The sequence below is a fragment of the Strix uralensis genome, chromosome 3 (assembly GCF_047716275.1).
Source record: "Strix uralensis isolate ZFMK-TIS-50842 chromosome 3, bStrUra1, whole genome shotgun sequence".
Taxonomy (NCBI): Eukaryota; Metazoa; Chordata; class Aves; order Strigiformes; family Strigidae; genus Strix; species Strix uralensis.
Window position 1 is genome coordinate 50,762,083 of NC_133974.1, and position 15,216 is coordinate 50,777,298.

The following is a 15,216-nucleotide window of genomic DNA, read 5'->3' on the forward strand; positions in this document are numbered from 1 at the left end:
AACCACTAGACATTCTTTCCTTCCAAAACTTAGTAAGCTTTGTGTTTTTAAGAACAGGTAGCATGGAGAGGGAGATAGCAGAACAGTCTTAAGGATTACAAACTCCTAAATTCCATGCAAAGGGAAGAAGTTAGAAATTGGAGCAAGTTAATTCTTAACTAGTTTTCCTCACTGTGACTCTCATAACATTTTATTCCCTAATTGTGAGCTACACCATTTTTGAGTCAAAGCAGCACCTGTTTCAGCACAAATACCCAAATAACCATTACTGACATACCTTTCCAGAATCAACTAGTTCTGCTATTTCATCCAAACTTGTGCCACTTGGCATAAAAAATGCCCACCGATAATGGACTCCTTTAAAGAGATGCTGCAAGAAAATCACAAATATATTAAAAAGTCATGAGAGGAAACTGAAAGATGAACTAAAATTAATGACAGAAGCACTAGAGAAGTAACTTAAGGAAAAGACATGGAAATTATATGCTAGTGTCTGAAAAAAATGTCACCTAAGCATGTGGATTAAATGTTCAGACAGGGATGTTGTATTACCACAATAGGATCAGGGTGAATTTTGTGACCAATTGCACAAGTCAGCTAGTTCAGAAAAACAACCACCTTGTCTCTGCAGCTAGAAACAGCATTATTTGTTATGTAAGAGAGAAATGGTGCTATATGTTTACACAGATTCACAATGGGGGTGAAATAAACCCAGCAATGTCACATTTAGAACCTTCCACCTCAGTGTCAGTGATTATATTTTCCATCATCACATCTGCCAAAGTCATCACTATCCAGTGACAGATGGCAGTTCACATGAAAAGCACTTTGGGAAGATCTCACAAGCACAAGTCAAGAGCACCTCCTCTGAGTAAGTCATTACAGGAATAAGAGCCATCATCTGCCAAAGGGAGATGATTTTTAATACATGGTGTACAATGCTCCTCATCATGGAAACATGCACACTGAGAAATAATACTACATTATTTCATCCCAGCCTTTTTATTTTGTTTTTGAACTTTCCTTTGAAAGTATTGGTGCAGGACTTACAATCTCATTCAACCATGCCATCACAGGAATACCATAGCAACTGCTTGAAAAGCATTCATTTGGAGAGCAAGTACACATGTTGAGAGAAGAAAGAGAAAAGTTCTAAAAAGCCTCACTGATCTGGCCACTGGCAGAATGTTTTAAGATTCACTCATGAAAACCAGAAAAATCAGTATCACCATCCAGACACATGAACATGAAAGAGATGAAAGACTTTCTAGCCACCCTCCACCACTTTTATTACTCTCTGGTGCTGGAATAGGATGAAGAAAATCAGTCATGGAACAATGTTTTGAGAGAAAGCCTGACCAGCCTAAAGCAAGTAGCAAAATTACCCTCACTTCAATGAGGCAGGGATTTGCTCTGTTTACTATGAAACACTAGCTGTCAGCAGGACTCACTAGGGAGGCCATATGGAAGAGGCCACAATGACAAGCACAATAATGAATCAAAACTTCAAAGCACCCAAAACTACCACATACACCAATCAGCACCACCCCAATACATTTTATTTTTTTCAGTGCAAGAAGGAAGGAAAGAATAAAAATGCATCTGAAGTACACCTAATGTTAAGTGAGGAACAGATGCCTCTAGATGAGCCATGACTAGCATCCAAGCCACAAAGGAAGCCACTACAGTACGACATAATACAGGATTTTGTCAAATACCTTTAAAGTTTTGGAACCAACAGTGACTCCTGTTTGTAACATGCCATCAGCCACTCCAAGTTTGTCCATATTGATCAGGAAAGGTGTCACTAAGGTAACGTATGTTGCTCCTGACCATTTCTTCAGGAGGTCTAAAGCCCACTTCTCAGTTGATCCACCAACATTATCTAGGATGAAATCAAATCTGCAGACATGTAAAGAACAGGTTTAAAATACGATATGGAAAAAATAATTTCATCATAATTAAGCTAATTCCTATCAGAAATTGGCTATAGTTTACATTTTTATAAGTCACTGCAATGCAATAAAATAATCTGCCTGCAAGATAGTGGCAAGAAAGTCCCAAGACTTCAGCTAATCCCAGCTTTACTGTACAATGGGAGTTAAATTTACAAGTTATTGCCCATTCACTGCAAAGCAGACACAGGCTATTTAGATAACTTACACTGCACTTGGACTCCAAAAAAGCAGGCTCTTAGATGCACAACTACATTCTTTACTTTCTTAAAGCCTTCTAGAGCTCTAGCTCTTCAGTCCTCCCAACAAGACTACTGGAACAGTCTTGAGGTCTGGTTGTTGCACTGAACAATATGGTATGTGCATGTAAAAACTAGTCTGGATTCATGCCCTGACTAGGAACATCTCCTGTACATGCTGTACTTATGTGAAAGTCAATACCAGTGGCCAAAGTTATGTAAACAAAATTACTATACTAACTTGTATCTTCTCACATCTTTTCTGTGACCCAATTCTCTGTTTCACTTCTAAAAGTATTTTTTGACCTCCTTATTTATTTGGGTGCCATTTTACCTCTACTGGCAGCTATTTTCTTCGCATCTACCTATTTGATGTAGAACCCAACAATGCAAAGGGTCCAAAACCTTCCCTCATGGAATAAGTACATGCAGCCTCTGGCAACAAGCCACAATTTCAGCGTTCCTTCTCAGTATCTCAGCATGTGAGCCTGTAAAGGCTGAATAGGGCAACAAAGCACTATGCACCTATTCTGTTAGATTCTCATTTTCATCTGTAAATTTCTGGCAATCTCCAGATTGCAATAGATATGTATATATACATATATCTAATCTAAATAACCTACAAATAAGAGGGAAAATACTTTATGCAAATTAAATAGAAAAGTTCTTAACTCTGGAAAGGCAGTTTTCCTGTCTGTATTCAAGGATGTGATTTCATGTTAAAGTTCAATCAACCTAACAGTTAGCTGCCAACAAGAGAAATTAAAATCATGAGAGCTAATGCTCCAGGAGAAACTAGCTCACTATGGGGTCTGAAGAGTCAGTACAACTGAACAGGGGAGGGAAGCAGGAACATCCCTCTCAGTATACTTGACTGATGAGCTTAGCTATATCATAAAACTGCACCCTAGGACAGTGCCATTGATACCTCCTAAAAACGGTCACTTGCTAGAATGGGTGTTTAGCATTTAAGATGCTGAATTGCACAAGGCAAATTTATCACTGCTTGCAAACTGCAAAGTTAGTTGCTGCACATCCTGCTTATACAGACAGTGCCAGCACCTTCACAGTTGACCTCAGGTCTGCTGTCAATAACACCATAGTTAAAAGGCACAGATAACTGTGCCTTCTTAGCACATTTATCGGTAAGATTCTGTCATAGATTGAACAGCTTCTATTTCCTTTCCCAGAAAGTTAACTCAATCTAGCTAAAAAGAACAATGTAAATACCATATTCAAATACAAGTCACAGTAGGCTAAGTCTAAACAGATGGGAAGATTACAAAAGCAAAAAAGACTTCAGTTCTAGAGAAAACCCCCAAGCTCATTTAAACATAACTGCTGTGACAAGATAAGTGTGATTGTTTATCAGAGGCAGCTGTACCCAATGTTACAGAAGAGAAATTTACTCCCAGCTGAGTTGCACAGTGGCTAAAGACCTTCAGGCAAGTCACTTAACTGCTTCATGACATAGTTCTTTCCTCTAGATCAATTTTTCTATTTACTAACCTCACACAGGATTTCTGAGGCTTATTTTAATTTATTCATGCTTTGTAAATGGTCCAAGATCCTTGGATGGAAGCTGACAAAACTGTTCAAATCACAGTCATTGAAGAGAAGCATGTGAAAGTGAGCTTGCCTCCACAAGCCCAATTAACTGGCTTAGTCCTACAATGAAATCTGTGCTTTGGATACTCCCTTGGCAAACTGCATTCAAAAAGGGCCGCAATGAATTTGCTATACAAAGTAGCACTTTAGAAATGGGGAGGAAAAAAAAAAAAGAGGGAGTTCTGATAGACTGGAGTCAAGCAATCAAAAGGCAGAAGGTCTGACCGCCAGCTCCTTCATCTCAGTATTAAGCAACACAAACACATACAAGGGTAATGTTTTAAGTTGCTCTTCCAGATTTCCAGATCTGTAATCAATCACATCATCTGCTCCAAGCTTTTTCATCAGTGTGCTGGCATCATGAGAACAGACTGCTGTCACGTGAGCACCCCAGGCCTTCACTAGCTAAAAACAAGTATAAAAAAAGAAGTCCAAAGTTTAAAATTCAGTGAAACATTGAGAACAACTTAAAAAGCCAAAGTCTCATTATATTTATATAATAAATGAGCACCTTTAGTGGGGAGTGGGGACACTGTGTTCCAACACAGGATAACCTGTCACATATCCCACAAACAATGGTTAGAATTTATCAATATTTAAGGAAGTTTTGGGAAGGGAGGAGTTGGTGTGGAGGAAGGAGGGTGGTTTCTTAATGTCACTGATGGATATCAGGTCTCAGGATAAACAAGGCTTCAAACAAAATCCTCAGTTTGCCATCTGAATCTGCCAGCTAAATGTATACCAAGAGGTACTCTCCAAGTTACCAATCTACAAAACTGTCACCAGATCAACCATTAAATGTTTTTAAGTATTTAAAATTAAAATATTTTATATTCCTACCCGCTCATTAAGTATTTCATATATCTATCTCACTGTAAATAGCTTAAATATTAATAACGAGAAAAAGAAAGAAGTCATCTCTGATTTACCACAGGGAAGATGTCAGGCTACCTTCTACTCCAAAAGGTATAGCAAAGTAAAGGATTTTTGCTAGTTATTTATCTCTTTTGTAATCTAATTTTTCATTCACAGTCATCTTTTTTACATTTATTCCAGATTAATTAATGTAGTTTACTCAGGATTAATCAGGTAGAAATTGCAACTAATCAGTGGCTGGTCAGCCTTTTGTATTGATCTAATTTAGCCACCTGCTTTATCATAGATTGGGCAAATAGCATACCACTAAGAATTCTCCTGTAAGCCTCTTTAAAACCACTGTTTATGGTCTAGTAACACGGAATGCAGTGATGCAATCACCCAACTTCTATATTTTTTTCATATTCTCAACATAAGGATGTTTCAGCATGACACCAATTAGAATCAAAATCCCCCAATTAAATGAGAGCATGATGTTCCACAATTAATGGATCAATAAAAGAGCACGTTCACTCTCCAAAGTTTAGAGCTACTGGAATGAAGACAGACAAAAGGGCAGCAGGGTAAGAAAGTGAGGGAAAGCTGATCTAAGCCACTGTGCCTTACATACACTGCACATAAAAGCCTGGTGCCTCTCTTATCATTTGACCACTTGCAACAGTTATGGTAGATGATACATTCTTCTTCAGTTTTTCTACTCATACACCGAGTTCTTTTCATATTTATGGAGCAGAGCTGACTTAAAGGTAATGAAAACAGCTACCTATTTCAAGTTACACCAATTAGAGATTTCCTGCACCCAAACTGTGAAATGCCATCTTTCACTACCTACACTCACAACTCCTTTCTTTGAAAGTTCCTGCTTCCTACTTTAAACTAATACAACGTAACAAGTGGAAAGCAATAAATCTGAAAATACTTCATTTTTGGAAATATCAATCAGATCAATCAATAGCTTGTTATTTCATTATTCCTTCCCTCAATTCCCTTCCATTATTTTTTTTTTCATATTGAATAGTTTGAAGATGCATCCTGGGCATGCTGGTTTATATTACCTGTACAGCAAATGTACCAACTCCTCCTGAAGCTCCTAATATTAATACTCTGTAAGAGAAAATTAAAATATATTAAATAGTTCTTTAAATAAGCTCTATAGTAACTATGTATTCTAATGCTTCTTATACATCTCTGACACCAAATTGTTTTAAGCAAAAGATGGTATTTGTCATTCAATGTTACGTAGTGATTAACTCTTCAGATAGCCGATAATGTGACTTAACACTGCTGATCATGTTTCCTGTGCCAAGAGCATTAACCCAGCACAGCCGAAGAGACTTCCTCATATGTGCTTTCCACTAAATCCAGGCAGTGGAGCTGTCAGGCAGTAACATTTACACCCCAAAACCCCGTCCCTGTCCTCACTTTCACATAGTTGCTTTGTTTGGGACAAAATCAGTTAAGAGTCTTTCTGTCTCCCAGATTCCACTGTCGTATCTCCTGAAGAATACAATCTGATTCACCAACATTTTACACAAACTGCTGTTATCTAAAAGTAGTTTAGGATCACATTATTTAGGGAGACTGGGAACTTCAGAATATATGAAACATAATTTTCCCGTATTGCATAATATTTATCTAAAAGAAAGACAAAAATACAATGAAGTAGTCTCACCATAAAGAAGTTTAAGTCCTTTTAAATTAAAATATCTGCCTTTTTCTTTAGAAAAAAGGCAATGGAATTTTTCTAGTTCAGTACATCTCAACAAGACCCTGTAAATGCCAGGTTGTAGAAACTGGCACACAAGCAAGAAAATGAAAGAGTATATTACCAAATTATTAGCAAGTGAGAGTTAATTTTAACTGAATACACTACCCCAAATTTTATAAAAATGAATAAAAGTTTAGTTGTGTCAGAACCTTACTGCTAGCAGCCTAATCACTGTTCAAAAATTTCATCCAGATATTTTATTAAATAGCTAAACTTCAGAAAGTGAATTAGTAAGAAAGCCTTGCTGCTGAAGTTACAAATAGTGCTTGGACTTTGGACCCATTTGCTAATGCTAGGACAAAAGGAAGATCCAAGATGAAGTCTTGGCACAGGATTGGGGAACATCATGTTTCTCAGAACTTCTGTTTGCCAGAAAAATTTCAGAAGCTGGTGACATTCCTGTTTTAAATCTCACTGTGCTGGATGTTGAAGGGAATTGCTTTTTACAGTGCAAAGTTGTACAACACAATCTGGAGTCTCAGTTTACAAAAATTCTTTGAAGTAACCAAAGAGACTTGGCTTTGGTCACAGTATCCATTTTAAAATGCTTCCTCTTTTGAAACTGATCAGATTCCATTCCCTCCTATTGCACTGAACCAAGCTGCAAAATTCAGATTAAGAATTCAAAACCACAATGCCTGCAGCATTTATATCTGCCAAAAAGTACCATGCTCAGAACCATGCTTCTAACAACAAATGCCTGAAGCAACATTCATATTCAGATTATACTTGAAAGGGCTCAGTGATGCTATAGTCAACATACTGGGTTAAACCCATCCTTATCCTTACAAAAGACAGTCACAATTAAATCCTTTCAAAAAAACCCTGCCTTTCCAATTTTACTCCTTGCTTAAAGGGCATTTCTTCCACTACTTATTTTGGAGAAAGCTGTCATTTTAAAATGTACATTTTTCTCAAGGATTTGGGTAACGTTTTCAGTTTTCAGTTTTGGGGAGCTGCTTGGCTAGGACTTTTTTTAATTTTCCCCTTCAATAAAAGCCCTTGAGATTCTTCAGGGAGAAATACTTCCCAGATTTGGTTTGTTCTTGTGTTATGTAGTCTATTTCTACCAAACCTTCTATTTATTAAAACTCTCTCTGTGCATTGTGACTTCAAGAACGATCTTCACTTCAGAGACAAACTATGTCTGCACAAGAGATCCATGTGCCACAGCTCAACAGATCAGCATTTTTACAGCACTGAGGACAGCAAGACACGTTGTTTGGCACAACACAAGAAAGCGGGGAAGCGTTTGAAGGTGCAGGACCTGTTAGGACAGTACTGAAGGACTACAGATCATAGAAAGTGCCAAAGCAGGCACAGCTTTGTTTGCATTGCCTCAGGAAAACACAGCCGGGAGAAAACGTATCAGAGAAACTACCTGTTTCGTGCAAAGGTGAGCTCAGGACTAAACAAGCATACAAGCATGTGCACGAGGGAACACACTAATGAATTATTTGACCTGAACAGAGATCCAAGAGAACCAAATCTCTCAAAGAACAAAACAAACATTCATACTCTAGGCTTTGGTCCCTTCTGACAGAGGCACATAATTCAAGCCAGCATTCACCAAGCCCCATATGAGGCTCTAGCAGTTCAAATGATCAAAGAGTCAGCAGATCTCTGCAGATGAGCATACCATGGGATTTGGGAGTTTAGTCCTTCTCCCTGGGCCCTGCTTGGAACTATGGTGTGGTCAAAAACAAGCATCAGAGAGCCAGGACCTGTTTCAGCTGTCTGCCCCCCCAAAAAGACACAGGGTGTGGGCAGTGGGTATACAGATCAAAGACTAACATTTTCTCCAGATTATAAACAACTAACAATTTTCAGTGACTCAGCTACATGCCAAATAAAAAAATATTATATTTATTGAATAAATATATAGATTTTAGATACATGTAAAAAAACAAATTCCATTTGATTATGCCAACAAAATATCCCCAAGAGATTTATTCCTGTATCAAGAAGCATGTACACTATCAAGAAGTTTTACAACTTACACTCACTTTCTACTTCTCAACAAATAAAATGATGAAATATCACACAGACTTTGAAAAAATATTTTCTTGGGGTATTATATGGGAGACATGGACAGTGGGATTGAGTGCACCCTCAGCAAGTCTGCCAACAACGCCAAGCTGGGTGGTGTGGTCGACACACTGGAGGGAAGGGAGATGCCATCCAGAGGGACCTTGACAGGCTGGAGAGGTGGGCCTGTGCAAACCTCATGAAGTTGAACAAGGCCAAGTGCAAGGTCCTGCACACAGGTCAAGGCAATCCCAAGTACAAATACAGGCTGGGCAATGAGTGGATTGAGAGCTGCCCTGAGGAGAAGGACTTGGGGGTATTAGCAGATGGAAAACTATGAGCCAACAATGTGCATTTGCAGCCCAGAAAGCCAACTGTATCCTGAGCTGCATCGAGAAGTGTGGCCAGCAGGTCAAGGGAGGTGATTCTCCCTCTCTACTCTGCTCTTGTGAGACCCCACCTGGAGTCCTGTGTCCAGCTCTGGGGACCACAACATAAGGAGGACATGGACCTGCTCGAGCAGGGTCCAGAGGCCACAAAGATGATCAGGGGGCTGGAGCACCTCCCCTATGAGGACAGGCTGAGATAGCTGGGGTTGTTCAGCCTGGAGAAGAGAAGGCTCCGGGGAGACCTTATAGCAGCCTTTCAGTACTTCAAGGGGGCCCACAGGAAAGATGGGGAGGGACCCTTCATCAGGGAGTGTAGTGATAGGACAAGGAGTAATGGTTTTAAACTGAAAGAGGGTAGATTTAGATTAGATATAAGGAATAAATTCTTCACTGTGAGGGTGGTGAGACACCAGAACAGGTTGCCCAGAGAAGCTGGGGATGCCCCCTCCCTGGAAGTGTTCAAGGCCAGGCTGGATGGGGCTTTGAGCAACCTGGTCTAGTGGAAGGTGTCCCTGCCTCTGGCAGGGGGTTGGAACTAGATGATCTTTAAGGTCCCCTCCAACCCAAACCATTCTGTGATTCTATTGTATCATTCAAATTTTCATTGTAACAATATAAACCAGGAGCGTACATTTAGTAGCTTACAGTAACAGAATCCAGCATCTCTCCCCAGCATATTTAAACGTATAAAATATTGACTCTGTATTTATATAAAAGACCTTTACTTAATATTAACGTAAATGTTTTCAAGAACTTCTCAAATTGTCAGGTTTGGTTTTATCATGCTTTTTGTGAATACAGCAAGCAAGATATTTATCAGCTATTGTTGAACAAGCATATCCCCTTTCTACTGAAACAGGACACTGGCACATATGAGAAGCTCTCCATGTATTATCCAGAGAGAACTTCAAAACAACAGCCATTCTGAACATTTTGGATAACAGGAACATTCACTTTTAGCTTGTGCAAGAATACTGACATGAATTACAGTGATATAGGATAAAAGGATAAAATGACTGGAGTTACAGTGAAGCAGGAGACATCACGAACAATGTGATCACACTTCAGGTAACTTCTAAAAACAAAATTTGTGAAAGTGTGTGCAGATGCAGCAGATACTCCTGTAAGATCAACATACAGTCAGATGTCGGACTGTTAGCGAGTATTTCTGGTTAGCCCACCCTTCTACCTTAAAGAGGCAAAGAAAACAACACACACCAATAGAAAAATATCGCTGTTTCTAAGAAGTCTTAACACTGCAATAAAGTATCAGTGAAGTAGCTTTCATCAAGGACTACAGCTGCTCTTTCAAAATAAGACATACTCTTATGTACATATACACCCTTCTACATAGCTATTTACATACACCTACGGGAGACAAAAAGACCAACATAAAAACACATATGTAGGTAACTTCTTACCAAGCATACTAAATTATCTCAAGAAATTAAGAAACATTATGTAAATTCTTGTCTTTTGAAACTATTGCCTTGAGAAAGTAATGTGAAGTTCATGGAATATACTTTTGCACAGCCCCTTCAATACATTTTATGTATTTTCCTACAAGAAGTTTTTCAGGGGAAAAAAGCTATCATCACAGAAGTCATTCTCTGCTGTTTTTATAACTCAAAACTTCTAGATGGGAAATATAATAATTTTATAAGTACAATAAAATGTTTTTTGCTGACAGAGTAATCAAGTATTTATTTGGAACATAAAAGTAAATGGTAAAGACACAATATAAATTCAGGTTGAATTTCACTTTTAACAATATAAACACTTACCTGAAGATTGGAAAGATACATTAAACAAGGCCAACCTATCAACATAGCTCTAGGTTAATTCCATTTACATGTTAAAGTTAAGATAATAAAAAAAGTTTAAATACTGAAGGAAAGCAATATATCTAGAATTTTATCACTAGCTGGAAGTTAATTTCAATGACATTTCTGAAGTTGCTTTAAATTTTGCAATTTCATTTTCTCAAAACATTATCTTTAGAACAAACAATTACTTGATATTTTCATGATGAAATTTACCATGACATATGAACGACGACTCACTCAATTATCTTCTAAAGTTGTGGGTGAATAATTTCAATAAATCTAGTGTCTTTAGCAATGTGTTGCACTGCTACAGTAGCATCCAAGATAAGAGGAGGTCAGGCATCTAGACTCCTACTGCCCAGTAATTACTTTATGACCTAAATTTTTGGTGCAGTATAGTAATTTTAATGATTATTTTTCAATTCCAGTATTTTTACTTTTGCCCTTCTTTCCATTCTGAACATTTTGCTATCTATTTACACGAACATCCAAAGGCCAAAATAACTGCAAATTCCAATTATCAGGAGAAAAATGTTATCTGCTCCAATCTTACAATGCATTTTTTCCTCTTCTGTCCTCCATCTGCCATTGTCAGATTAACAGGTTGATAAACAAAGCCAATTTTTCTATTTAATTTGGCTGCTTGTCTTGCACGTTTTCCTGTTCTCTTCTGCGTTCCTGACCTGATCAAAGTTCTGGCCTATAGGTCAAAGGAGACCCAGTCATCTGCTCATTTTTTTCTAAAGAGTTGGAAAACTAGCCTGTTCCAAATGGCCCATGCATGCAGAAAATGAGTGGACCACACCTCTGTGGTTGAGAGGGCTTTTTGTGAGTTGCCAAAATAACTGAGAGAACGGATATTACATTTGGATAGCTGTCCTAAGCAGACAGAAAGACAGTCTCTATAAATTCCTAGAGACGCCATCCTTAAATTCTCTATATAGTCCTACACATAAGATACACATTGGACTACCTGTCTGGTGACTGGTGACTACAGTCACTGTATAAAGGAAGCAAGCAGCAAGTGACTAGGTACACTTCAGGCAGGGTCCTTGTCTCCCTCTAAAGAAGCCTCTCAGCAGTTGTGTAATTGAACCTAGCATCCTCAGGCCAGCTGGTCTTTGCAAATGTCATGGTAGAACAGTCTTCATCACTGTTGGACATGGCTTAGAAGCAGCTAATCAGTATAAAAATGGAACACTAAGTTTTAGCACCAGAACTATTTACTTACCTTTTCCCACTGCAATTACTTCTGTTCAGTCCTCCAACTTGGTTAACCGCAGACCAGGCTGTGAGACCTACATACGGTAAAGAGGCAGCTTCTGTGTGACTGAGACACTTTGGCTTAAAAGACACCTGAAAGAAAATCAATCGTGTCTAAGTTACACAGCAGATCCTATGCAACACTGAAATTCAAGTTCAACAAGCTTTGCTGAATGGCAGATTGTGTATTCCACATTGTCAACTAACTTTGTAACTAGCTGGAGTCTAAATCAATCCAAGCATCAAGAAATAGACAGTTACTTAAGATACCGAAGGAAAAAAAAGCCAGTCTACAATTTTGGAGTTTTGCTTGTTAGCCACATTTTTGAAGGTTTACCTCATTTCCACTAGCTACCACAAACTCTGACAGAGTGCCCTGTTTCCACGGAGGAATTGCTGCCCACACCTAAAACCAAACAGAAAACAACTATCAATTTTTGTGACTTTGCACATGATTGTACCTACAACAGAGGAGTTTTCTTCATTAGTCTTCTCTTCAATTTGAAGAATATCTTCACTATTGCTTATCAGAAACCAGTTTAGCTTACTCTTTTCACAAAAAAACCCGCCAAAGACCAAGTAAATGAAGGATGGCAGAGCTATGTAAACAAATTTTACTATACAGTGTATAAGACATAATTTTTCAAAAAAACCCAAACTACTTCCATGCCAGAAAAAGCCCAGATTGGAGGGGATGGGGCAAGGAGGAATCAGAATTTGCTACCCTAGAACTGGTGAAATGTGAAAGCAACTGGTGAAGGTGAAAGCAAACAATACCAGTATTCATGTGGGGACTCACGAAATGGTTCTTGGGTTATGCCAGAGTTCCTATGCTAACTATGTTACTCAAGGAAAAAAACAGCTAATCCCTTTCTGTCAGAATTCTATCTTTGGTCAAAAATGAAGCAGTATCTTGAGTGTGCACTTATAATTAAATAAACTGCTCTCTTGCTACCACTGAAATGGACCAAAAATTAAAGAACAGAAGGGAAATTAACTTGCAGAAGTAAGTCTGGGAAAGACCATGTTTTTCAGAGAAAAAAGGTAGAGAACAAAGCATTCTAGGAATTTACTGCCACACAGTCCTCATTCAGAGTGCAACAACATAAAGAAAAACATTTTCTCAAGAGGAAAACAAAAGCTGAACATCTCATGTTATATCTTAACTATATATTTCAGAAGAAAAAAGAGATTGGTGGTATCACCTCATCTCCAGGTTTGAAATAAGACACACTCAGTCCACATTCCATAATAATACCAGAGACATCTCGACCAAGTGTTAGTGGAAATTCAGTGTCCATGCTTTTGAGTTTCAGGGGATCCCGCTTCATATTTAATGCAGTTGCACCATAACCACCTGCAAAACATGAAATTGACCATGACATACTGTACTGAGTTTTCATTTATTAACTGGACAATTCCAATTAGAAAGCATTGTCTGTACCTCATGTGCCTCATATGTGTTATAACTTAAGCATGAAAAAAATCTGCAGTATTTTATACTTTTACAGATTTTATAAATAAAAAGCAAATATCATTCTTGCTTATTAGTCCATGAAATGGCTCTCCATTATAAAAATATTTAGTGTGTGATAACACTGACAGAAATTCTAATAAGTCTGCTGGAAATGCTCCATTTTCCAAGTGCATCATGTAGCTACAAATCCAAAAGAACTCCAAGCTTTCCATTTGTCTTTTCAAATAAAGTATTGTAAAAAGCAACATGAATATCATTGTAAAAAATATTAATGCACATATCCTAAGATGAGTAACCTGAACTTCTATTCACTAAGCAATAGCTAAATGCCGTGAACTCTCAGAATTACCCATCTAATAACTGCTCAGCCTAAAAAAGAGTCTGCGTTCGGGAATGTACGCCCTTTCAAGTGTTTGGACAAGTCTGCTTAGGTACCCTATTATGCTAGAAAGTGTTTTAATACTGAAAAGAAACAGACACAAAAGCAGGCGCCTCAAAAGCAGGATGAAAATGTAGTTTTTTCGAAATACTTTTACACTGACTCAGAATACTAGTTGCACCCCAGCAGTTCAAGTGGGTCATTCAACAGGAATCCTCTGACAGCAAACATCCCATAATCAAACCCGTGACTTTATACAAAGATTTTTAAAAATTCATTTATTAGAGACCCAAACCACGAATTACAGCTCTGTAGGCACACTTCCTGCAGATATCTCTGCAGGTGCTACTGAATCTGATTTGATATGCAAGATCACTTCTCAACATGAAATGTAAGGACTATTACTACTGTAACTTCCTTCTTGTGTTTCAAACCTTGAGACTGAGGAAAAAAATTGATTAAATGCATCAAATATAAAGAGTTGGTCAGTGACAGATACAGATTTCCTGGGCAAGGTGACAGCAGGTACCCAGATGCCAATTCAGGAAGAAAAGGCATGACAACAGACAACATGCTTTGGATTAGGTGGCATGTGCCAACTTTGCAGCAACTCTGACCTTCAGCCCCATTCACCTCAAAGGGACAGGAAAATCCAGCACCTCTCAGGGGAAATGCTGCTCCTTGGAAGGGCCAGTCTCTTGGTCAAGATAGTGCCACCATCCAGATGGTGGGGATGCGGGGAGAAGGCCAGGAAATACACCCCACCATAGTTATGCTACTAACAAAGGGAAGCTGATGCGGGAGCTGCAAGCCTGCGGAGGACAGTAACGAGTCACTTAGATTAAAAGCTCACCCCCCCAACACACACACTTGTCTTCAGAAAGGCAATGGCTTTTTGTACCGTTCTTCCCTAAGAACTTGAGTTTTGAAGAGGCGGTTTCCCACAGGGTTCAGGGCAGAACGTGCTTTCGGGCCGGCCTCTTGACACTGCCGAGACCGGCGTCCACCGGGGCCGGCAGGTGACAGTGTCTGTACGGTTTTGGACGCCGGGGGACATGTAGAAGGCGCAACCCGAGCGCACCCTCTGCCATCGCGCCAGCCTGGCCCCGGCCGCTGGGGCTCGGCACTTACTTCTCATGCTAAGGTCGATGGGGTTTAAGCTTGCGGCGTGAACCTTAATGATGACCTCGTTCGGGAAGTGTATGATGGGGAACACCATGTCCCTGGTGAAGCGCAGCACGTCGTTGCGGCCGTACCGGTCTATGACCCAGGAGGGCATGACGGACCGCGCCCGCGGAGAAGCGCGGAGGCCGCGCACCGGCGGCCGCCCGCCCGCCCGCGCCGCCCCGTGCAGCGCCCGCCCGCTCGCCGCCCCCCGCGCCAGCATGGCCGGGGCAGCCGGGCCAGG

At 39.5% G+C, this 15,216-nt stretch overlaps 1 protein-coding gene across 5 annotated transcripts in view; it reads right to left on the reverse strand.

Annotated features, from left to right (window-relative positions):
- Positions 1-15,216, reverse strand: part of RTN4IP1 (reticulon 4 interacting protein 1) — a 40,584-nt gene that overhangs the window by 10,305 nt on the left and 15,063 nt on the right. The window contains exons 1-8 of one of the 5 annotated variants that reach the window (XR_012628103.1): positions 14,940-15,210; positions 13,158-13,309; positions 12,290-12,358; positions 11,921-12,045; positions 5,734-5,782; positions 4,071-4,207; positions 1,719-1,902; positions 278-370 (exon numbers count right to left, since the gene is read on the reverse strand). Coding sequence is in view for 4 of the 5 variants with exons in the window: in XM_074862224.1 (XP_074718325.1) it covers positions 278-370; positions 1,719-1,902; positions 4,071-4,207; positions 5,734-5,782; positions 11,921-12,045; positions 12,290-12,358; positions 13,158-13,309; positions 14,940-15,087 (957 nt within the window). In the remaining variant the exon portion in view is untranslated. Of the gene's footprint in view, positions 1-277; positions 371-1,718; positions 1,903-4,070; positions 4,208-5,733; positions 5,783-11,920; positions 12,046-12,289; positions 12,359-13,157; positions 13,310-14,939; positions 15,211-15,216 lie in introns of those variants that run through there. The other 4 variants (XM_074862224.1, XM_074862223.1, XM_074862221.1 and 1 more) reach the window with 4 other exon arrangements.